At 48.6% G+C, this 24,297-nt stretch overlaps 3 protein-coding genes across 8 annotated transcripts in view; 2 read left to right on the top strand and 1 right to left on the bottom strand.

Moving 5' to 3' along the window:
* ZNF318 (zinc finger protein 318) overlaps nucleotides 1-1,458 on the top strand; it is a 45,512-nt gene extending 44,054 nt beyond the window's left edge. Inside the window, exons 9-10 of the mRNA XM_021098752.1 lie at nucleotides 27-144; nucleotides 701-1,458. The gene's annotated coding sequence lies outside the window, so the exon portion shown is untranslated. The remainder of the gene's footprint in view (nucleotides 1-26; nucleotides 145-700) is intronic.
* CRIP3 (cysteine rich protein 3) lies at nucleotides 6,204-10,214 on the top strand. Of its 5 annotated transcripts, XM_021098749.1 has the most exons (8): nucleotides 6,204-7,180; nucleotides 7,439-7,533; nucleotides 7,934-7,991; nucleotides 8,088-8,219; nucleotides 8,991-9,062; nucleotides 9,186-9,280; nucleotides 9,383-9,440; nucleotides 9,615-10,214. In XM_021098749.1, exons 1-8 carry the CDS (start codon nucleotides 7,138-7,140, stop codon nucleotides 9,674-9,676), a joined length of 615 nt encoding a protein of 204 aa, XP_020954408.1. In that variant the 5' UTR covers nucleotides 6,204-7,137; the 3' UTR covers nucleotides 9,677-10,214. The 5 variants fall into 5 exon arrangements, with proteins under 5 accessions (XP_020954408.1, XP_020954406.1, XP_020954404.1 ...); XM_021098747.1 differs by having other exon boundaries at nucleotides 6,204-7,533; XM_021098745.1 differs by having other exon boundaries at nucleotides 6,204-7,533; nucleotides 7,934-8,219.
* On the bottom strand, nucleotides 9,951-16,356 carry SLC22A7 (solute carrier family 22 member 7). Of its 2 annotated transcripts, NM_001044617.1 has the most exons (10): nucleotides 15,851-16,246; nucleotides 15,118-15,221; nucleotides 14,826-14,980; nucleotides 14,533-14,701; nucleotides 13,542-13,665; nucleotides 13,115-13,224; nucleotides 12,385-12,599; nucleotides 12,091-12,199; nucleotides 11,181-11,387; nucleotides 10,746-10,800 (listed from the first exon to the last, which is right to left on the bottom strand). In NM_001044617.1, the coding sequence occupies exons 1-10, from the start codon at nucleotides 16,244-16,246 to the stop codon at nucleotides 10,746-10,748; spliced, it is 1,644 nt and encodes a 547-aa protein (NP_001038082.1). The 2 variants fall into 2 exon arrangements, with proteins under 2 accessions (XP_020954032.1, NP_001038082.1); XM_021098373.1 differs by lacking the exon at nucleotides 15,118-15,221 and having other exon boundaries at nucleotides 9,951-10,800; nucleotides 15,851-16,356.

Genomic DNA, 24,297 nt, shown 5'->3' with positions numbered 1-24,297 from the left:
TCTTATAGTTCTGCCTGTTCCAAAAGCTTAGGAGAAGAAGAGAAAAAGCTTTATCATTTTGGAGTCGGGAAGAGGCTAGAACTTGACTCCTGATTTTGTGGCCTGGAGCTTCATAGAGGAACTGAAAGACTCTTCTATAAAAAGGTAAGCATTTGCATTTGTCTGAATTCATAAGATTAAACTGTTTTGGTCTTATTACATGTATCTCATGACCTGGACTATTCTTATATATTGTTAAAAAAAAAAAATTTAGCATTCCCCCCGCCCCTGCCATGAAGACCTTAGTAAAACAAGGAGGAAGTTGCTGGTAGTTTTACACCAAGGAGCACTGATACCATATATCAGATTTAGAAGTAAGCTGACCACCAAGTTGCACTCCTCTTTTCTTCTCGGACTCCAGCATATTGATACATTTTTTCATGCTGGAAATTATTTGGAGGTCATTTAAAAACATACTTTCAAGTGAAATACATGTTGAGAGACCAAATCCATCTTTGCATGGAAGCCCATCATTTAAAGCTTTTGATTTTTTTCGTGAGCATAGGTTGAAGGCAGCCATGGCAAAGGGTCAAGAAGTCCTTTCTGCCAGTCTTGATTCTAAATCAGTCCAGCTGATGCCCCTGAATCACAAGATGTAGCTCACTTAATTTAAGCCCTAAGAAGCTAACCACAAGTAGCTAATACAAGGTGCTCTCAACAGGTTCATGTGATGGCAAGGTGACACTGGGAAACAAGGGAAAAAATCTGACAGACTCTTGGAAGAGCCGTAAAAAATGTGTGATTATACAACAGCAGTTCTCTACAGGTGGGAGGATTAGTGTATTTTAACACAGTGTTTCAGTCTATTTTTGTTTTGTGTATGTGTTTCTTTTTTTAAGTAATATAAACTACAGAACGTAAAGCTTTCTAGTTGGAGGGGATAGCACATGGAGTGAGAAAGCACAACGGTTATGGCTAATAAAGGTTGAAAAACACAACAATAAAGAGATAAGACTGATTTTTCATTAATATACAGAACTGAATGAAACCTTTTAAAAGAGTCATCCCTAGGTAGAGATTTTGATAATGCCTTAAAAGTCATAAGCATATGGCCACGTACTTGAACAATGACAGGAGTTTATAGCTGTAATCAAAGCTCACTGCAGTGCTAACATGACACATGATAGCAGCCATATTTGTAAGGTGCTTTACAGTTTGTATAACACTTTCCTGCATTCTCTTCTTTGCCATATATTTAATGATAGACGTAATTGTGCTACATGCTAATTGAGCTTAATTAGTAAGTTTTCATGAATTACTGTAATTAGTGGGATTGGTTTGCTGCCAAAGCAAATGTTCAGGTCTCTCTTTACTTCATTAGTTACCTAGTATTTATAATCAGGATCAGTTTAAATCATATTCCATTTTTTTTGTGTCATACACGCTGATCCTCATGTATATTAAAAAACAAACTCCTGAGTCCTTACTTTTAGACAGCTGAGCCTCCATTGCTCTAGAGCTTTTGTTATAACAAAACTCTCAGCCCCTACCAGTCCACTCCTAATTACACATCTCTCACTGGTCCTCATCTACTCACACTTGAGGAAGACTTGTATGCAACACTTAACATTCCTTCACCAATAAATATTTATTGAGCACTATGTGCCAGAGATTGGGCAAGACACTGGAAGCATACACAGTGGTTGGCAAAACAGCCCTGGTCCCTGCCCTCATGGGGCTCACAGACTAGTGGAGTAGACAAAGCCTAGATTGTTATGGGGAGGTAGGCAGGAAGTTGGCAGACCTATTTTATTCTCCCACTAAGCTGCAAATTAGCCTTAGTCATGGGGTCTTCATTTGCCTTTTTTCCTCATTTGATTCATCACTCAGGCAGGGAAAACACAGTTATCATAGATTGTACCCCCTCTCTACCCTCCAGCACATGATGCTATAGGAGTAAATGCCTGGAGTCAGTAGCCTGGTATTGAATAGGTGAGGGGGAGCTGAGGTTAGTCAGGAATTAGCGAGGTGAAGATATTAGGGAAGCAACTTCCCAGAAAAGAGATAGCATTTGCAAAAAAGGCCTTGCAGCAGGAAAGAACTTGGCAGGTTTAGGAAGCTCTTTTAGTATAGAGGGGTTGAGGCAACAGGAGAAATGACTTATTAGACTGGAGAGGTGGAGAGTCCTAGAGCCAAGTTAAAAACTTTCATCCTGAGGGCACTAAGAAACCATGGAAAAGTTTTAATGACACTTCCCTGCCTTATGTATCTCAACCCATTATTTACTTGGCTAGGCCCTCTTTAGGTACAGAGATGCTGTGCAGACAAATGTAGTATCCTTTCAGACTGAAATAATGGGTAGTTTAGCAGAAGCCATGCTTAGGAGCATCAAATATAAAAAGTATGAGCTCAAGAGTCAGAATGCCTGGGAATCTGCATTGATGTTGAACACATTTCTTAACTTCTCCGAGCCACTTTCCTTTTCTTTACATTTGGTAATATAACATTTAAATCCCTCATCAGGTGGTTGTAGTTATCACAAAGGACAAGAACAGTGATTATGACTGGCATCCCATAAGTGGTAGCCCTCACTTTTTTAGAAATTCTCCTTGCTAACACAAATTCCAAACTTTCTTTGAGAATGGAATCACAAAATAATATATCATCAAATTGTGAAGCAGCCTTAAAGATCTGTTTGAATATGATCCATGCATTCCTTGTTAACACTGATGATTAGTTGGTTTGTTCTCTAACATTACTTATAACATCCAGAGACAGGAAGCTCACCACTGTCTGAAGCATCCACTCCACATTTAGCTCTAATAGAAGGTTCTTTTCTTGAACTGAATCCATATCTGCTTCCCCATAACCTCTACTCAGGGGTCTCAGTAGTGCCCCTAATGCTTCTTCCATGTGACAGTCCTCCAGGTGTTTGAGGTCATGATATCTACCGCCACTTACCTAGAATTCAAAGCTTGTTTCTTCAGCCTGACAACAGTAATAAAAGTGTCAATTTATCAAGAAAACACAATTATAATACATATATGTGCCTAACAATAGAGTTTTTATTTATTTTTATTTATTTTTTCTTTTATTTTCCCACTGTACAGCAAGGGGTCAAGTTATCCTTACATGTATACATTTTTTTCCCCACCCTTTGTTTTGTTGCAACATGAGTATCTAGACATAGTTCTCAATGCTACTCAGCAGGATCTCCTTGTAAATCTATTCTAAGTTGTATCTGATAACCCCAAGCTCCCGATCCCTCCCACTCCCTCCCTCTCCCTAACAATAGAGTTTTTAAAAACATGAAGTAAAGAGTGTTAATGGGAGATTTTTATTGTAATAGTAATTTGTATTGTAATTGTCATTTTACTGAGCACCCACCCTATACTTTGTGCTACAGATACAGAAATAAGTCTCAATCAATCCTATTAATTGAAGAAGCAAAGTAAGTGTAACCCAACATTTACAGATACTGTGACAGAGGTCTGTGCAGGAAAAAGCAAAGGGCTGGGAGGTGGGGCACCAAGGGAATAGTCATCTTTATGAAAGAGGGGCCTGCCTCTTACCAGAGATGATACAAACTTCCACTCTACTGGACTTACTCATTTGTGGTATTTGTTAAAATATCATTTTAGAGGTTTTAGTCACACAGAGTATTCAAAATAGCCACTCTCAGTAACTGCAGATACACTCCTACAAGAGATGTGAATTTTCCCTGTTAACATTCTTTACAAAGATTTTTAGTGTTAGAACAATGGAAGCCAGGCAAGGAAGAAAAGTAGAATACTGTGATTTGCTGTACTGCAAATGGATGGCAAATATTTGGCAAGGAAGAACCTCAACTAGTCTTTCCTAAGCACTGAAATAGAAGAGATAGGGCACACTGTGTTTGTTGTGGCCATGTGATATAGGAAGGCCTCAGAAATGGGGAGCAGTAAAGCATTTGCCCACTGACTCATAGCAAGTTGTGTGAAAGCACCATGGTAAGTCATGCTCTGATGCTTGTTTCTTTGTTTGGGGCCCTGTGCTGGATGCCATGGTAAAGATGGCCCATTTCGAAGGCTGAGGCATGGGCACAAGGCGATCAATGCAGAGAGAGCTGGGGAACCTTAGAAAAGGATTATTTGATGTGCCCTGGAAGTTCTGAGGATAGATTCTTGGGTGATGAAGTTAGCTTTCCTAAAGGAGGCAGCATGTCCAAGAATAAATACAATAACGGAGTCCTCCCAACCTCCTAATGTGTGACCTTCTTCATGAGAGCCATAGAGAGCAAAAGGCAGTGAATCTTGATCTGCCTTCCTGAAGAATAAACACCTGAGAGGCAGAAACAGGACAGTAAAATATCAGTGGAGACTAAAACTTTAACATTTTTCAAACATGTTAAAGAGGAATCCCTTTAAGACACAGTTATAAAACTAAGGATCTTGAAATATTCCCCCAAAACTAAAAATAAATGAGAAAGTGTAGAAGTTCACTTCACAGTGTGCAAGCCTTCCACCTTTAGAAGTCATCAAGGAAGATAAAACCAGTGTTGTTAGAAGCAAAAAGTACCCATGGAGACAAGTGAAGAAAGGAGTGTTGAGTAGAAGTTCAGAGACACCAGTCCTATCCCCATTGCCCTGCTGAGGAATCTAAAGTCCAGAGAGGGTCTCAGATTCCCAAGACACAAATAGAACTCCTTTCACCCAGCAGGGCACAGTGCTGTAGCCCAGTGATGGGTTTAGCACACACAGCCCCTTCAGCTCTTTGACAAACCGCCCTGATAAAACAGAGGAACATACTCCAGAAAACTCTTCATTTCACCATGATACTTTATCGAGGGCTTGTCTCCTTGGCTGTGGCCCTGCCCCTCATTTGCTGAGCTATCTTTAAAAAAAAAAGTTACCTTCAGGTGTTATTAAGACCTTATCCACATACCATAAATTTCACCCTTAAAAGTATACAATTCAATGATTTTTAGAATATCCAGTGAGGTTGGGTAAATATCACCATTATCTAATGCCAGATCATTTTCATCTTCCCATAGGAGACCTGGTACCCATTAGCAGATGCTCTCAATTGCCCCTCCCCTAAACCCCTAGCAATCACTGATCTACTTCCTAGCTTTATAGATTTCCCTATTTTGAACATGTCATATGCGGTGGTGTGTATCTGGCTTCTTTCACTTAATATTTTTATGGTTCATCCATGTTGTAGCATGCATTAGTACTCTGTTCCCTTTTTTATTTTTTTAAAATTTTAAACTCAATTTATTACATTTATGGTTGTACAATGATGATCACAGTACTCTATTCCTTTTTATGGCTGAATAACATTCTATCATAGATAGAGGTGTTTTTGTTTTGTTTTGTTTTGTTTTTGTTTTTGCTTTTTAGGCCACAGGTGCAGCATATGGAAGTTCCCAGGCGAGGGGTCTAATCTGAACTGCAGCTGCCGGTCTACACCACACCTCATGGCAGTGCCGGATCCTTAACCCACTGAGCAAGGCCAGGAATCGAACCTGAGTCCTCCTGGGTACTAGTCAGCATCACCAGTGAGCCACAACAGGAACTCCAGAAAGATTACATTTTGTTTATCCATTCATCAGCTGATGGACTTTGGGTTTTTCCAGCTTTCGGCTATTGTGAATAGCAGTGCTATGAATATTCATCCACAAGTTTTTGTGTGAACATGCACTTTGTGTGTGTGAGGAGTGCAAGGATCATAGGGTGACTATAAAATTGTAGCTTTTTGAGGAACTGCCAGACTTTTTCAGTGGGGTACACTATTTTACATTCACGTCAACTTTGTATGAAGGATCCAGTTTTGCTATCCTCACTAACACTCTCCTTTTTTAATGTAGCCATTCTAGTAGGTGTAAAATGTTCTCACTGTGGTACTGATTTTCATTTTCCTAATGACAAATGATAAGCATCTTTTCATATGTTTGTTGACCTTTGTATATTGTCTTTGGAAAAATGTCTATTCAGAGTTTTTTCCCATCTTTTATTTGGGTTGTCTTTTTATTGTTTTAAAAGTCTTGGAGTTCCCGTCGTGGCGCAGTGGTTAACGAATCCGACTAGGAACCATGAGGTTGCGGGTTCGATCCCTGCCCTTGCTCAGTGGGTTGACGATCCGGCGTTGCCGTGAGCTGTGGTGTAGGTTGCAGACGCGGCTCGGATCCCGCGTTGCTGTGGCTCTGGCGTAGCCTAGTGGCTACAGCTCCGATTCAAGCCCTAGCCTGGGAACCTCCATATGCCGCGGGAGCGGCCCAAGAAATAGCAAAATAAATAAATAAACAAAATAAAATAAAAGTCTTGTACATATTCTGATTAGTAGAACCTTATCAGATATGTTTGCAAATATTTGTTCCCATTCTGTAGGTTTGAATTTCTTGAAGTGTCCTTTGAAGCACTGCTGAGCTACTTTTAACAAATATTAAAACATCTTAAACTAAATTAGGAATATGTAATTGATGTCTGAATTATACTTTTATATTGAATAAGCATTATCATTTTATGAGCAAACCATAGTATGCAGACCACATTTGGGGGCTTCCAAACTAAGAGTCGTGGGTTCATTATGGGATCCATCATAATGATACTTATCACTTTTATAGCATTTAGGTGCCAGGTACTGTTTGGGCACTTTGCACGAATTAACATCTAATTCTCACCACAATCCTATGAGGGAGAGACTTATTACATTACTCGTTGTACAGGTAAGAAAACAGAGGCAGAAGAGGGTTAAGTAATTTGCCTAAAGCTAAAGAGTGAGTAAATAAGACAAAGATAAGCTCCAGATTCCCCCGCTCTTAACACCTGCCACTGAAAGGCGGAATTAAAATATTTCAAATAATGCCTAACCCCTAGCTTTGGGGAAATAATGGTATTGTCATGGCGTCTATACCCTGGAGAGTTTCCTTCTGTCTAGCTTCAGGACCTTCTCTCCTCTCCACCGGTCCAAAGCTTAATGTTTAGAAGTAACGTCAAAATTGCCTACATCCCCGAAGTGGTTCTAAATTTCTGGCGGCCATTGAACGTGGAAGAGCAGCGGGTTCCGCAAGGCAAGGCTCACAGCTGAGCCGTGGGCGGGGCCAGTGGAGGAGGTGGGACCTGAGCTCCAGCGGACTTGCCTAAGGTGTGCAGTGCCGGCTGCTCAGCGCATGGAGCCATGAGCTGGATCTGCCCCCGTTGTCTGCAGCCCGTTTTCTTTGGTGAGGCTGGGACGGAGGAAGGGGAGGAGAAGACGGGGCGAGTGGGAGCCGTTGGGTTCCATAAGTACCCAAGGAGGTGGCGAAATTGTGGTTCCAGACCTCTGGGGCGCAGGGCACTCTGGCGGGATGGAGCTGGCCTCCCAGAGACACTCCCCATTGTCTCTAGGAATCCGGGCGGGTGGGACCCAGGGAAAAAAGGAGTGCACCTTCTGCCTGGCCTGGCTCCCCGCTGCCTGGTTCAACCTTGTCCCCCCACAGCAGAGAAGGTGAGCTCCCTGGGCAAGAACTGGCACCGCTTCTGCCTGAAATGTGAGCACTGCCACAACGTCCTGTCCCCAGGAGGGCATGCAGAGGTGAGGCTTGGCTGGGTTGCACAGCCCTGTGCCTGTCACCAGCTCCCAGTTTCAGCCCCATCAGCCCACCACCATCAACCTCGGCAGCCAACTCCCCAAATCGAATTACCCACGAGGCACCACACCATCCAGTATCTGGGGAGCCTGAGTTGTGCAGGTGGATCTCATGCCTTTTGTCAGGTGGGAAAGAGAAGCAGCAGTGCTTCCTGACCTGCTCTTTCCCTTTCCCCCAACCACAGTGGCACTTCTGGCATGCCAGCCCACCCCTCACTACTCCTAGACCCACCAACCCAGGCCAGTAGAAAGATACAAACGGCAGCTGTCTTGGGGAAAAGATTGTGGGGCACAGGGGAGGCCCTCTTGGGCCCTAAGCAATCCTCTTCCCTCTCCTCGTGCCTAGCACAACGGAAGGCCGTATTGCCACAAGCCATGCTATGGGGTTCTTTTTGGACCCAGGGGTAAGTACCAGCCTGGAAGGGGCCAGGGGACAACAAAACCCTCCTTGTGCCTGGGAGCTGGAGGCTCAAGCCTGACCTCCCCTCTTCTTTCTGCAGGGGTGAACATTGGTGGTGTGGGCTCCTACCTCTACAGATCCCCAGCTCCCATCCCTGCCAGCATCACCCCCCTCAGCCCCAGCAGCTTCAGCTCCCCCAGGCCCAGACCTGGCCTCCCCCAGGGCAAGAAAAGTAAGTGAGATTGGACCCTAGCTACTTCTCCTCCTGACCCTTGCCCAGGATGGAACACAGGGTGGGCCCAGTTGGCAAGATCCCACCTAGCCCTCTGCCACTTTGTTCATGACAAAGTCTTCTCTGCCCCCTTTTTGATGTTTCCTCATGTAAGCTGCTGATTAAGAGGAAAATTAGGCAGATGGCATTATCACCCCTATTTTACAAGTGAGGAAACTGAAGTCTGGACAAGGCAGGTGAAGTTGTACAGTCACACAGCTAGACAGAGGAAAATCTGGCCTGGAACTCAGGACCCTCCCAGGCTGGGGCCATGGAAAGAATGACCTAGAGTGGAGGGTCATTGAGATGCGCCAGCCCCTCACATTCTTCCACTTCTCCCCTCTCCCTGTTCCTTCCTCCATCCCCTGGAGTGGGCAGTGACACTCTGTTCCCCAACACCTGACACCCCTGCCCTGGCCAGCTCCTATATCAGCTCAGGTTTCCTGAGGATTGAGTTGCTGACAGGGTTGGGCTAGTGGGCACCTGAGCCCCTGGGAGCATAAAAAGGAAGCAGGTGGTCCCTCCTACAGATAGATATGGGGCAAGAAATGGAGTGGGGGTGGAGGGCTCAGCTCTGCCTGAGGAAGGCAGACTCATGCCCATATGGGTGAGAGGCGCTGGGATGAGCCTGGCTTTTGGAAGAGGACAGTGCCATACGCAGGCCAGTGCTGGTGGGCCCTGTTTAGGCCAAGCCTCCACCTCAGTCCTCGCGGGGACCTCTTCCCTTTAAAGGCCCTCCCTACATGAAGACGTTCACTGGGGAGACCTCTCTGTGCCCTGGTTGTGAGGAACCCGTCTATTTTGGTAAGTGACAATAGAAAGCTAGGGAAGGGGGCACTTAGGGTGGGCATCAGAGGGCAGGGGGGTGGTGTAAGGCAAGTGTGTCTCCCTGCCCTGCCCCTCAAACTGCCACCTCTCCCTCACCAGCTGAGAAGGTGATGTCTTTGGGCAGAAATTGGCACCGACCCTGTCTGAGGTGCCAGCGGTGCCGGAAGACCCTGACTGCTGGGAGTCATGCCGAGGTGAGCAAGGCAGAAGTGGGTGATTATGCTGGGAGGTGGAAGGCTGAAAATGGGAAAAGAGCTAAGCTCAGACATCTCACTCTCTCTCTCTCTCTGTCCCAGCATGACGGCGTCCCCTACTGCCACATCCCCTGCTATGGCTACCTGTTTGGCCCCAAAGGTGGGCAGCCCCACCCCAGACACTGGGCCTAAAACATGGCATGTAGGTCTGTGAGGATGTGTGGACAACTTTCCCTGTGGTCAAACACACCCCAGGCCCCTCCCAATTCCCTCTAGCCCTCAGCCCAGCACCCTCTGGCCCCAAGGCCCTTGGTGATAGAGTTCTTTCCCTCAGGTGTGAACATTGGTGATGTGGGCTGCTACATCTATGACCCCGTGGAGATAAAATCCAAATGAGATGCTCACAGGAGAGTTCACCCTAATCCAGACCTCCCGTCATCCCTTCCATGGTCCAGTGGGAGCTACAGAAATCTCCAGTCCTATGAGAGTGGGAGAAAGTGGGATTCTGGTGGCCTGATCCTAGGCTCCATCGTAGACCAGAGTCTAGACTTTCTCTGCCAATTCCTCCCTTTCCCATTCCTATCTGGTCAGGGGACAGGCCACCCCATTTGAAGGGTCGGCCTCTTGGCCTTCCCAATCCCTTGACTCAGAAAATTCTGTAACTTCAAGGTACTCATAAAACTTGTGTTTATTTGGGCTTCTCCAATAAAATGGTGGCTCCCATGCCTTCAACTCTTCTTTAGGCATGAGGCCTAGACAGTGGGTTGGAGGATGGGGAGTGTAGGGGCGGGGGGCTGCATTGCGCTGCAGAGTGCCTGGGAGGTAGCAGAACCAGCTATTGGAACAAAGAGCCGTGTTATCCTGGTCCCCTGGCTCTGGCATTGTGCAGCCCCCAGCACCACACAGTGGACAGCATGCCCACCAGCCCTGTGGGTATCAGAAGTCATTACAGGACAGCCCTTTGTTTAGCACCATCTCTAGAGGAAGCACCTTCTTCGACATTTCATTTGAGCATGACAGCAGATAAATCCTGTGGTGAGGTCTACGAGGAGGTTTCACTTTTCTATTTGAGAGATGACCAGACCCAGAGAGAGAAAACCATATGCCCAAGGTCACCCAGAAATCAGTGGCAAAACTGGGACTAGAACCCAGGGCCAGATTCAGTGGCTTCCCATCCTGGGCTCATCCCACAGCTCCTCACTGTTGCCCCAACCCCAGGGGCGCCTTTATTTACAGAATCCCCCAGTCATGAGAGGGGTGCCAGAATTCTCTAGCAGCCCACTGCATTCTGGGAAGTTGCTCTGCTGCTGGAGGCCAAATAGTCAAGGCTGGATGAGCACAGAGAGGGGGCAACTCCAGCCCTGGACAGGGGGCTTGATGCCCCCAGCCCCGGTCACGGGGCCTGCCCTCTGTTCTCTCAGCCCCTGCTGCAGAACTTGTGCGGAGGGCCTGCCCTTGATACCACTCAGTCCTGGACCTGCTTCATGGGCATCTCTTCCTCCTGAAGGCTGGATGGGGCACTGGGGAGGAAGGAGTCATGAGCATTGGTGGAGTTTAGCCTCCCAGCCTCCCACTCCAGCTGGCCTCAAGCACCCCCCATTCCTGATATACAAACACATGACTCCCACGCATGCTTGTACACATCCCTCATGCACAGGCATACCTGAGTGTGTATACACGCCCTCCTCTTCCTGGAAACACACACAGGTATGGACTTGGGTACACTTTCATACATGCAGTTTACGTGCCTCAGGTCACACATCTGTGCACACTCGCATCCATGCACCAGATACACGTGTGTAGACATGTCTTCCTCTCTGAATCTTACCTAAGGTGCCAGGTACCTGAAGACCCAGACCCACATGCATATGCTCACACTGACACAGTCCTGTGCACACACCTCTTCCTCTCCACGTCTTGGATGGTCTCTGGCAGCTGTGCCTGCTTTGTCTCTGGTAGCAGGAGGGCAGTGCAGGCAGCCAGCAAGGCGATCCCCCCATAAGCGAGCTTGGGCAGTGACAGCCATACTCCATCCAGCAAGGCTGCCAGTGGGGCCAAAGAGCCTCCCAACCGGCCCACCAGTGCAGTCAGCCCCATCCCTGTCTGTCTGTTCAGAGAAAGGATGGAGGAGGAGGTTGGTGCTCATACCTACTTGTAGTCATGCTTCCTGGAGCTGGCAGGCCCGGGTGCCCCCTTCTCCCCAGATGGCTAAGAAAGCTGGGGCTTCTTTCAGGTGGTCTTCCCACCCATCCCCAGGCCAGGGGCTCCCGAGCCAGCACCCACTAGAGAATGGGCCCCCATTCTGATTGTACCAGTCAGGTACTGCTGAAGGAAAAACAAGAGTCACCAGAGAGAGGATGGGGAAACGGTAGGGTGCCAGGAAGTGGACCAGCAGCTGGAACAGCCCCTGCCATGTTAGAGGAGACAGGGCTTTCTAAACATGCCCAGCTGTCTACCCATCTCCTGACCACCTGTCAATAGCTACCTGAAAGGGATGAGACCTTTTGTCTAGAGACAACCCCCAAGGGCAGCCCTGCTTGGGCAGCGGTGGGTAGGATGGCATGGGATGGACAGATGGGGGCCTTTTGTGATGGTTTTCTTTTAAAGGAGGCCCAGAGAAGTTGACTGACCTTCTCAGGGTCCCTTAGGAATAAAATGTCCCACCTCCTCCCAGACTTAGACACAGAAGGCTCTGATTAGCTCTGTAAGGAATGGGTAACAGGGAATAGGGTGTAGAGTGTGTATCTGGGGTGTTGGTAAGAGATGTGACTAACACGCCCTCTCCAGGTGGCTTGCCTGGGACCCCTCACCTGAGCACAGTAGGGTACAGCTCTGATGTGAACAGGTAGGCAGTGGTGAAGGCAGCTTCAGAAAAACCCTTCCCCAACACCGCCAGGGCAGTGCTCCAGGATTTCATCTCTGGAGGAAAAGGAATTCAGGCAGTGAGAGGACTTGTGGAAGGACCGAGGTTGTCCCAGGATGGGAGGTGGAGCCCCCGGGGAGGGCGGGACTTAACTGGCCTGGAGTCGAGCTTCCGGGAAAGGGCGGGGTTCTCAGCCGGGAGGCGGGCCTCTAAGAATGGGCGGGGCTTGGGCGGGGCTCACCAGAGGACACCAGCAGCCTGAAGCCCAAGGAGAGGGAGGTGCCCAGCAGCGTTCCGGCCAGCGTGAGCCGGCGTCCCGCGTGGCGCACGGACAGATAGACCAACAGTTTGGAGGGCAGCTCCACTGCCCCAAATAGCAGCTGCGTCTGGTACACGTTCAGCCCCAGACCCGACACATCCAGGCTCAGGCCGTAATAGGAGAAGTTCACTCCAAACCTGAGGAAGGTTGCGAAGCCACTCAGGGGCCCTTCTTCGCACCCCCTTGTGCTCTTTTCTCAGGAGCCTTGGCCTTATAGAGGGACCATCTCTCCCACCTTCGGACCCCGCTGCCTACGACCTTCCCTGTCCCTATAATCCCCTCTGAGTGTGCAGCACATGCCAGTGGCTGAAGTGCCTTTACCTAATTTTTACAGCAACCCTGTGAGACAGGAACTAATATATCAGAAGAACTGCTTAGGCTCTGAGTGTTTGAACAGAGTGTTAACAAAGCGACCTATTCAAGGGTTCACAGTAAAGAAGTGGCAGAGCCTGAATTTGAACCCAAATGTCTCTGTGCCTACTCCACCCTGACCTTCCAGAGTTCCTTCCCCCAAGAGGCAGATCCTCCTGCCATCCATAGTGACAGTTTTCACTTGTCCCTTGTTCTCTCACACTCAGCACCAGCCTGGAGTCTGCCCCTCCCCGACCACCCCCACCCCCACCACCGCCCCCCCAGCTAGAACCCTCCTCACCACACCACCATGCAGCACAGTGAGATGTGTCGGAGCCTTGGTGTCCGGAACAGGTCTACGTATGAGGGTCTTCGGACCACTCGCTCGGCAGCAGCCACTTTGCTCAGGGCCTGGTCAGGGAGGAGGAGAGTTTGTGACATCGGAGTTGACTGTGTCACTTGAGCAAGGCAGCTTGTTCTCCCTGGATCGCCACCCTTCCCTTCTGCAGTAGCGAGGGAGGGGATGCACATGGGAGCTGGGAAGAGTGGGCCTGAGTCAAGGATGTGGCCCAGCAGGGCCAGTAGGACATTCTGAAGAATTTGGAGCTCTCTACTGGGGGCCAGGAGCTTTTCCTTCACAGAGTGGACTCCAGGAAGGGGACCCTTGACACAGATTATACACACACACACGCGTACTTGCATGTGTTCACACATACATTCACCCTCACCTCCCGGCTCAGGCCGTCCTCGCCCACGGGCCGCCCATTGAGCCTGGCACAGCGGAGCAGGTACCTATGGGCGTCCTCCACACGGCCCTGGGTCAGAAGCCAGCGTGCAGACTCAGGCACCCACCTGTAGGGACAAGAAGAAGTCCTTCAGTCAGAGCCAGCACCCTAAGCCACATCTCCCTCCTGGGCACACCACAGGCTGACGACCTCCAAGCTCTTGCCCACACAGTCCCCTCATCCCGGAACTTGTTCTCTTCCCAAGCCCTCCTCACCTGAGGAACCATGATTCTATCATTGAATTATTAGTCTTTTATGATACTTCAAGGTCCAATTTCAAAGCCACCTCATCCCACACTTTCTTGCCCAGGCCTAGGTCCCCAACAGCCTGGGAGTTCCTTTTCTACTCAACTGAATTGGTCTTGCCCCCAAAACCTTGGCCCCCAGCACCAGCTACCCAGTTCTTCCATAGGTGACCAGGGGGCATAGGATGAAGCAGAGACAGACAGACATACTGAGGGGGGTCATTCAAAGCCAGCTCATTTTGGGGAGGCTATGAAATGCCCACCTTGCCCAGCCTCCCCTCCGCCTCGCTTGGACTTCCTACCCTTGTGCTGGCTTTGCCCTCATCCTGACCCCTCTAGGGCACTTTGTGCCCTTTGCTCGGCTCTGTCTCTACATCTCTGTCTCTTATGTTCACTCATGTCTTCATCTCCATCTGTCCTTTTCAGTCTGCCTTTCAGTCTTTGTCTCTCACTGTCTCTCAGTGATTCTGTCTCTGTCATTCCATCTCTTTCTCCCTATATTTAGTTTCCTATTTCTCTGCTTCACATGCCCTGGTGCCATCTTCTTTATATTGATCTCTGTCTCTTTGTTTCTCTTGGTCACTGACTGTTTCTGTTCATCTCTCAGTCTGTCTTTGAATCTCAGCCTCTGATTGATTCTGTCTCTGGCTTCTTATATCTCCAGCTCCCCAGCTGCCCACAGGTCTCACCAGAGGCTGAGAATGCCTGGGGCACAAGGCAGGGTGACAGCCAGCAGAAGCCATCGCCAGTCCCGTATCAAGTAGCCGACCAGTGCCAACAGCATCACGCCGCCTGTCCAGAAGGTGCTGCTCAGGACACCGGCCACAGTGCGGTGTCCCACATCCAGCCACTCCAGCTCTGGACCCAGGGCAGGGGTTGGAAACAGGAAGATAGTTAGTAAGGGCCAGATGGACTCAGTCTCACCCTTGACAGCTGCCTCCCTCCAGTCTTCCAGGCCCTGCCCATCCTTCGCCTGCCTCACCCAGTGGCATCACGATGATGGTGAAGCCAGCCAGGGCTGTGCCAGTGAGGGTGCGGGTGATGGCGAACATGGTGTAGCTGACTGAAGCTGCAGACACCAGGCCGAGCACCAGGGCACTCACATAGGCCACCAGCAGCAGACGGCGCCGCCCAAACCTGCACAGAGGTCATGCAGGGTCAGCGCCCTGTAGAGGTGAGGTCCCAAGACACAGGTATACTACGTCCATACCCCAGCTAGTGGAAAAGGGTTTCCCACCCCACACCCTTATTGGGCCCCCCCTACCTCACCCCACCTGTCAGACAGGTATCCGAAGGCCACGGCCCCCACCAGCACACCGGCGAAGAAGAAGGTGGAAGTGGCTCTGTTCAGGCCTTTCTGCTCACACACCAGGTCCCACTGCAGGGACAGGCAGGGAGGGGCCTCCCATGGGCACGGGCCCCTCTCCAGCTGGTACCAACCCCTTTTCTCCAGACCCCAGGGCCTTCTGAGATCAACTGTGCCATCCTGCTACCTCCATGTCAGATAATAAGCCCCCAACTATTCACCCCACCTTGGGGGGTGGGGGTGGAAAACTTTGCCCCTTTGCAACCCTGTGGCCTCAGCTTCTTCCCACAGAAAGCCTTGACCATGACAAGAGGAGTTCTTCTTCCCAGAGAGACTCTGCCCCCACATGCACTCCTCCAGTTGGTTTATGTAAATCCTAGACCTGGGGCCCAGAACAAAGGAAGGAAGAGAAGGAGGCCTCTCTTGTTTTTCTCCACCTCTAACTGCAGAAACACCCTTCTCACTCTCTGCCACAACTCCCTGGGGCCATCTTATGAGCCCCTCCCTGCCATAATCACCTCTCAATTAATAATAGCAGCTCTAGAAGCTAGAAACAAAACAGCACTTATAGACCCCCATCTACAGATGGGTAAACTGAGATGCTAAAAGGTAAAGTAATGTGTCAAAGGCCCACAGGGTAATCACCCAAAATAGTACAGGCCCATCCGTTCACGTGTTCCCCAACCTCCCAGCTTGGGTACCTCAGTTGCAATGGTGGAGGAGAACTCCGAGTGGTCGTATTCCCAGCCCTGAGGGCAGGGCACTGTGGAGGGCTCACCCTCCAGCTGCTCCCCAGGGCTCTGCCCGAGTCCCCACAACGTGGTGTTGGGGAGGGCCCGGGAATGGGTGAAGCGGAGGCAGGAGCTGAACCTGCCATCAGGCTCCCGGGGCAGGTGGGCCTCCAGCCATGCGTCCTGGTGACTGAAGTTGGCAGGGGCTCCAGGCAGGGCACAGCGGTGGGCCGGCACGGCAGTCAGGAAGATGGGCAAGAGAAAGTGCATGGGCAGCAGCACACGGGGCAGGGCCAACAGTGCCACGTTCCACAGCTGGAAGGGCCCAAAGCCGCCCACCTTGTCTAGCAGCTCCTCGAATGCCATGTCGCCCACCCACCAACCTTCTCCAGTGCAGACTCCCTTTGTAGTGCCCAGCAGACCTCAAACAGCCTACCACTTGGACCCTTGGACTCTGGAGGCGGGAGTGGAGAGACTGATGAGCAGAGAGCCTGCAGCCAGAATCCAGCCCTCAGGGGCTGGCCCAGGACTGGGCCCTCCCAGGCCACCCAAGTCTTCAGGGATCCCTGCCTGTCTGTCCCAGTACCTGGGGGGAGGGGCTGCCATTCATTCAGAGGTCACTGACTTAGTGGCTCTAGGACTTAGATATCGGTGCTCAAGGGCCAAGTTGGGCAGCCTTAGGCTGCCATGTGGTAGCTGGGTGTGTAGGAGGTGAGGCTCTAGCCCCTTGATCAGCAGAGCTTCCAAGAGTCCCTAAAAGAAGAAGTCCCCTGAGGCATAGTGCCAGCTCTCCCTGGATGCCCTTTGTCCTGTGAAGCATCAGTTCAGCCTTGCCTATTTGCAGCCACAGCCTGGCTGGCAGCCTAACATTCAAAACTGAGGGCCAAAAACATTATGGAAAGTCCTCAGAAAACTAAATATAGAACTACCAGGAGTTCCCTTCGTGGCACAGCAGAAACGAATCCAACTAGGAACCATGACGTTACAGGTTCAATCCCTGGCCTTGCTCAGTCGGTTAAGGATCTGGCGTTGCCATGAACTGTGTTGTAGGTCACAGATTCAGCTCGGATCCTGCTTTGCTGTGGCTCTGGTGTAGGCCTACAGCTGTAGCTCCAATTAAGCCCGTAGCCTGGGAACATCCATATGCCGCTGGTGCAGCCCAAAAAAAAAAAGAATTACCATATATGATCCAGCAATCCCCTACCTGGGCAAATATCTGGACAAAACTTTCATTGAAAAAAATACATGCACCCTTATGTTCATTGCAGTGCTGTTCACAATAACCAAAACATGGAAATGTCCAACGACAGATGAATGGATTAAGAAGATATGGTATGTATATACAGTGGAATAATACTCAGCCATAAAAAAGAACAAAATAATGCCATTTGCAGCAACATGGATGGAACTAGAGATTCTCATGCTAAATGAAGTTAGAGAATGACAGATACTGTATGGTATCACTTTTTTGTGGGGGGGGGTCTTTTTGTTCTTTTTTAGGGCCTCACCTGTGGCATATAGAAGTTCCCAGGCTAGGGGTCGAATGGGAGCTGTAGATGCTGGCCTACGCCAGAGCCACGCCGGATCCGTGACACATCTGTGACCTACACCACAGCTCACAGCAATGCCAGATCCTTAACCCACCGAGCGAGGCCAGGGATCGAACCGGCAACATCATGGTTACTAGTCGGATTCGTTTCTGCTGCACCACGGCAAGAACTCCTGGTATCACTTTTATGTGTAATATAAAATATGGCACAGATGAACCTATCTACAGAACAGAAACAGACTCTCAGAAATGGCCAGCAGACATGTGGTTGCCAAGGGGGAGGGGGAGGGAGGGGGATGGACTGGGAGTTCAGGGTTAATAGATGCAAACTGTTATATTTAGAATGGATAGACAATGAGGTCCTGCTGCATAGCACAAGGAATTTTGTCCAGTCACGTGATGGAACATGATGAAAGATAATATGAAAAAGAGAGTGTATGTAGATGTATGACTGGATCATTTTGCCATACAGCAGAAATTATTAGAACAATGTAAATCAACTATAATTTTTAAAAATTAAAAAAAACAAAACTGAGGGCCAGGCCCTAACCAAGCAAAGGGTTCTTCCTGGTGAGCCACAAGGCCTCACTGTATCCCTATACCCCCACCTGGAGCTTACGCCCTGGCCTAAGGCATACCTGGAGCCATACTGGGCAGTTTGGCTGATCAGAGAATCCCAAACCCACCCTCCCACTCAGGGCTTCACTCAGGGCTCTTCCCATACACACAGTCCCTCCTACCTGCTCCCTGCCCCTATTTCAGGAGCTTCCCAGATTACCCCACAGTGGAGGGGTGGGGTGGTAGGGAAGGAAAGAGTTTGCCAAGATCCTGCCATTGGTGCTGCCAGTGAATGCCTAAGCCTCAGGATTTGTCTGACCTTCCCCAGTCAACTCTCATTCATGGCGCTGGCCACAAAAACAGAGGGAACCAGCAATGTCAGATTTAGTCTGATTTGATTCTCCAAATGCCAGGTTGACCTGACCCATGTGGGAGGTTGTCAAATTGTATTCCAAGGGCTCCAGATTTCTAAGCAAATAAGCTTCTAAAGGGCCCAAGCTAAAAAAAGTTTGAAAACCCCTCACTTAATCCAGCCTCCAATTTGAACAGATAAGAATCAGGTTGGGAGGCCGGAAACACAGCTTGCTAGGGTCACATGGTGACTCAGCAGAACTGGAGAGAGGATCAAGACCCTTGACTCTGGTCCTGGGCCTTTGACCCAAGCTGCTGGGCTAGAGATATTCCACTCTGCACTAGGCTGGGCTCCCTGAGAAAGCTCTGGGGAAAGAGCTAGACTATTGACATGGTGTGTGTTAATAGTGGTGCTAATAGGCATGGGGGGGCATTGATTTGGTGGTGGTGACAGGAGGTAATCAGAGGAATTGCATCTCTAAAGCATTCTGTGAGGTTCAAAGATGCCTCAGCCACAGCCCCTGCCCTCAGTGAGCATGCAGTCAGGCAGGAGGGTTAAAACAAGTAATACAAACCCCCTTGCCTCCAGTCTCACTCCTCTCAACCCACTCTCCATACACCCATCATGATGAACTTCTTAAAACACAAATCTGACAGGGTAATGTCTCTGTTTAAAACTCTTCACCAGGAGTTCTGGTTGTGGCTCAGCGATAATGACTAGTATACATGAGGATGTGAGTTCAATCCCTGGCCTTGCTCAGTGGGCTAAGGATTCTGCGTTGCCATGAGCTGTGATGTAGGTTGAAGACATGTCTCGGATCTGGCATAGCAGTGGTGGACGCCAGCAACTGCAGCTCCCATTCGACCCCTAGCCTGGGAACTTCTATATGCCACGAGTGTGGCCCTAAAAATAAAAAATAAAAATAAATTTAAAAATTAAAAGCAATAAAAATAATTAAATAAAACTCTTCATCAGCTCCTACTGCTGGAGGTATGTCCAACTCCCTAGCTTGGCACTTGTGTCTCTCCACATGTCTCCCTCTCCTCAAGCCTGCCCCTGGTCTCTCCCCAGCATGCCCCGTTCCCTCCAGTTCCCTGGGTGCTGTCCCGAGAGCAGCCCTGACCTCCCTCATTCACCTGGTGGTTGCCCCAGTCGCCCTGGAGATCAGCTCCAGTGAGAAACTCCTGACCCTCTTGTTCTCACCCATGTGTGACCCCCGCATTGTTGGTTCCTCCCTCATTTAATACAGTGTCATCTTTTGTATGAAAACATAAAATCCCATGATCCTTTGCGGCTCCTGAGATGTTAAGTCTTGCAGCCGTCTCATGACCATGGTCCATCCAGCAGCTCCACTGGGGAATATGCTGGAGTTTTCCACAGCCAGAGAGAACAGCCAGTGAAGCCAACCCTGGGCACTGGCTATGGTGCCTTTGTTTTCACAATAGGGATTTCTCTCCTGGCTTAGCATGAGACATAGCTAAGAGTCACCTCTCCCTCTTGGGCATTGGTTTCTAGGAAACTCAGATCTCAATCTGCAGCCCCTTTCTACAGAGAGTAATTGGGCATTAACTGTACTCCTGGCTTCATCTTATTCCCTGACTCAACCCCATATGGCCGCTCTCCTCTCTGGTGTCATCAAGGAATGGTGGTGACAATGACCATGATGTTTGGAGGCTGGACAAGCAAGGACAAGCAAGGTATGAAATGCTACAAGTCTAACCAAAGGACAGATCAGCTCTGAATCATCAGTTAAGAACTGGCTTTGATTAATTTTTTAATCATTCCCATCCCCCTGCAACTGGGGTATCCAAACCTGAGTCAGAGGCCAAAATGGAAGAGACCTTCATTTATACCACTCTAAAAGGACACTGGAAAAGTGACAACTCCATACTTGAAATTATACTAGATCTGTTGAAAGGTTGGGGGAAGAATATCTTCTTAGGGCAAACAATTCCTTATTTGGGATTGCTTGCAATAGGGCCTTCTAACACTTTAGGATTTCTTTCTCTTTTGCCTCTCTCCACATTGAATGACCTTCCCATCTTACTTGGGGCTTTACTGGCCATTAACCCCAGCTAAAATCCATGTAATCCTTTCCTACGTTGATGATGGGGGATTGATGATAGAATCGATTGTAGTGGCAAATATGGTGATGGTTTGGTACACCAGTGATGGAGATGGGAATACTGATGGTGGAAATGATGATGGTTGGGGTAGGGATGAGGGGTATGGGGCTAGGGTAGTGGTAACCGCAATGTGATTATGAGGGCAGTGGTTGTGATGAGGATTATGTGATAGAGGATATTGATGGTGGTGGTGGTGATGGTGGTGATGGCCATGTTGAAGATACGTAAGCCCCCTGAAAGCAAGAATTCTGTCTCTCTTGTTTTTTTTTTTTTTTTTTTGTCTTTTTGTCTTTTGTCTTTTGTTGTTGTTGTTGTTGTTGTTGCTATTTCTTGGGCCGCTCCCGCGGCATATTGAGGTTCCCAGGCTAGGGGTCCAATCGGAGCTGTAGCCACCGGCCTACGCCAGAGCCACAGCAACGCGGGATCCGAGCCGCGTCTGCAACCTACACCACAGCTCACGGCAACGCCGGATCGTCAACCCACTGAGCAAGGGCAGGGACCGAACCCGCAACCTCATGGTTCCTAGTCGGATTCGTTAACCACTGCGCCACGACGGGAACTCCTGTCTCTCTTGTTAATTGTGTCATCAGAGCCTAGAGGTGGTAATAATGGTGGTGGTGATTGCTGGTGAGGGAGCCTAATTTGGGAGAAGGGTATTTGTGATTTGAGTGATAATGGTGCTGGTAATGGTGGGTAATAGAGTTAGAAGTGGGTGCTGGAGAGAGAGGTGGAGATTGTGGTAAAATTGGTGGTGGTGGCAATGGGTGATGTTACAGCACTTTGGGCTTAATGGTCCATGGGCTAAAGAGGAATGCAGAAGATGCCACCTGGAGCTGATGAAAATGGGCTTGTCTCGTATTTCCCTCTGACTTGGGCAAAATTCCCATGACCATACAGACTCACCTTCCCTTTTACCTCATTAACAAGGGCAATGACCAGGCTTCTGCATCTGCTGAGGATTTAGAAGGTCATCCTGACCATCCTCTACTCTTGGGTTGGTCTCAGCTCTTATCCTGGCCTTGACTCCTGAGTGGCCAATGGGAAAAATCTCAGCAGGCTCCAGTGTATGGTGATGAGAGAGACAACACCCTCATTCCCACTCCAGTCTCTTTTCTCTAGGGTGTCCCCCAGGGGCCTCCTTCTACTAACAAAGGCCCCTCTAGAGTCCTGGGTCTTGTGGCCCCTATTGAGCCCCTGACTGAGGAATCTTGCTCAAGCCACTTATTTCTCTGTGCCTCTGTCCTCAGAACTCTCTTGGCCATAAGGATAGAAAAGATAAGTATCTTTCAGAGGGAGCAGGGGAAAGGTCAGCCAGAGGCTAGGTCCTCACCTGTGGAGCCAATCTGTCAGGTAGGTGGGTGTGCCTCGAGGATCTCAGGCTCCTGGGGAAGGAGGGCAAGCAGGGGGGTTCTCTGCAACCCTATAAAGCTGTCCTCCTTGACATAGCCTACCCCCACCCCAGGCCTGGTCCTGCCCCCTTTCACTTTTCTCTCTTCAAATTATACCAGTGACCACCACATACAGTTCTCACACCTCCACATCTTGCTAATGATGCTCTTCATTTGGCCAACTCCTGTTTGTCCTTCAAAATTCAGTCTAAGGGTCATAGTCATTGGAGGGCCTTCCTTCAGGCTTGCAGTCTGGCCTGGGAGCCCCTACCTGAGCCTCATGTATTGGCACACATAGAGCCACATGTCAAGCGAAAGTTAGTTTACAACCACTTCCTTGAGGGCACATTGTGCTTTGTCTCAGTTCCTGGATGGTGCCCCATGTCTGGCATAGCCTCTGATACATGTGGAGCTCAGAAATGGTTGAACAAATGAATGACTGAAGGAATGCTAAACAATGAATCCAGGGCATTCATTCATTTCCAATAATAATAATACAAGAAAGGAAAAAAAAGAACAAGATACCATTTTTCAACTACTTGATCATTCTAGGGATTTCTCCTAGAATTAGACTTGCAAACATAAGCAAAGATTGGAACCCGGATGTTAATTTTAGCGCTATTTGAAATAGTGAAGAGTTGGAAAGAGTCTAATGAAAACTCAATATGGAGCTGGTTAGATAGATGATGGAACATTCATGCCATGGACCATGACATAGCCATTAAAAAGAACACAAGGATCCTGATTCCTGTTGTAGCTCAGTGGGTTAAGAACTTGACTAGTGTCCATGAGGATGCAGGTTCCATCCCTGGCCTCGCTCAGTGGGTTAAGAATCAGGCATTGCCGTGAGCCATGGTGTAGGTTGCAGACATGGCTCAGATCTGGGATTGCTGTGGCTGTGGCATAAGCTGGCAGCTGCAGCTCTGATTCAACCCCTAGCCTGGGAACCTCCATATGCTGAGGGTGGGGCCCCAAAAAGAGGGAAAAAAAAGTACCCAAGAATCCTCCCACATTGCTGGTGGGGCTATACGATGGTATAGCCACTGTGGAAAAGTGTGGTAATTCCTCAACACGTTAAACACAGAGTTACCATATGACCCAGCAATTCTTCTGCTATATTCCACCTATATACTCAAGTATATACTCAAGAGAAATGAAAACATATGCCCACACAAACAAATGTAAATGAATGTTCATGGCAGCATTATTTATAATAGCCAAAAGGTGTCAAAAGGTAGAAGCAACCCAAAGTCCATCAATTAATAAACAGAGAAACAAAATGTGGTCTATCCAGATAACAAAATATCATTCAGCAGCACTAAAAAGGAATGAAGTATTGATAAAAATCTAAATATGGATAAACCTTGAAAACATGCTGTATAAAGAAGGCAGTCACAAGAGCCACATATGGTGTGATTCCAATGATATGAAAAGTCCAAAATAAGCTAATCTGTAAAGAGACAGAAAGTAGATTAGTGATTAACTAGGGCTGGAGGAGTTAGGGGAAATGAGAGTGACTATTAATAGGTATGGCGTAACTTTTTAGGGTGATGGAAATGTTCTAAAATTGATTATGGTGATTGATTGTACAATCCTATCATAGACCAAAAAATGAGGAAGATCTGTATTTTTAAGACATTGTTGGGCATAAAAATCATATTTCAGAATAGTGGGTTTAATATGCTCCCCTCTATACAAAGTATATATACGAAGAGAGTGCTATTATTATAAACATAAAAGAAGTTCTGAGATGGTACACACCAAGCCATTCACAGGGTTACCTCTAGATTTGTGCATGGGGGCTTTCATGTTTTATTTTATATGCTTTTAGCATTTGCCTTTTATTACAAATATGACCTGGTTTTGACATTTTTGAGCAAGAAGGAAAGTAAAAGCATGTGAAGGCCCCACACAAAGCTAGTGAATCAGGCCCTAGGGCCCCCTTGCCTCACATCAAAAGAAAGGGAGTCCCAGGAGGCCACAGAGGGAAACGGGAGATGGTTATACACAGATTCTGAGATGACAGGGCTGTGGTCGAGTGGCCTTCTTGGTGGGAGAGCAGGACATCAGAGCCTGGGTCCTTTTACCTCTGATCTCATGCAGGGGCGGGAGCCTGCCCTGGGACAGAAATCATTTATGGATTGCTTAGCTAAAACACTACACCTAGTGAAGCTAGGGTCCAAAATGCAAAAAAAAAAACAGCAAGTACACTACCCTGCAGCCTCCCTCCCCTCAGCTCTCTTCCAAAGCAACCAGAAGTTTCTTATCCATCTACATAGGTGGACACTATACACTCTTTCACTGTGAAGAAAAAGCTACCTCCTTCATTGCAGAGCCTCCCTGTACCCCAGGACGTCACATGGGCAGCAGCAGTAGCCATGCTCTGCTAATTAGCCCCAGTTAACAATTAATAGACATTTAGATTGCTCCTAAATGCATGCTTT

Source organism: Sus scrofa, chromosome 7 (assembly GCF_000003025.6).
Source record: "Sus scrofa isolate TJ Tabasco breed Duroc chromosome 7, Sscrofa11.1, whole genome shotgun sequence".
Taxonomy (NCBI): Eukaryota; Metazoa; Chordata; class Mammalia; order Artiodactyla; family Suidae; genus Sus; species Sus scrofa.
Note: the sequence above shows the minus strand (reverse complement) of the source record. Positions and strands in the feature narration are given on the sequence as shown.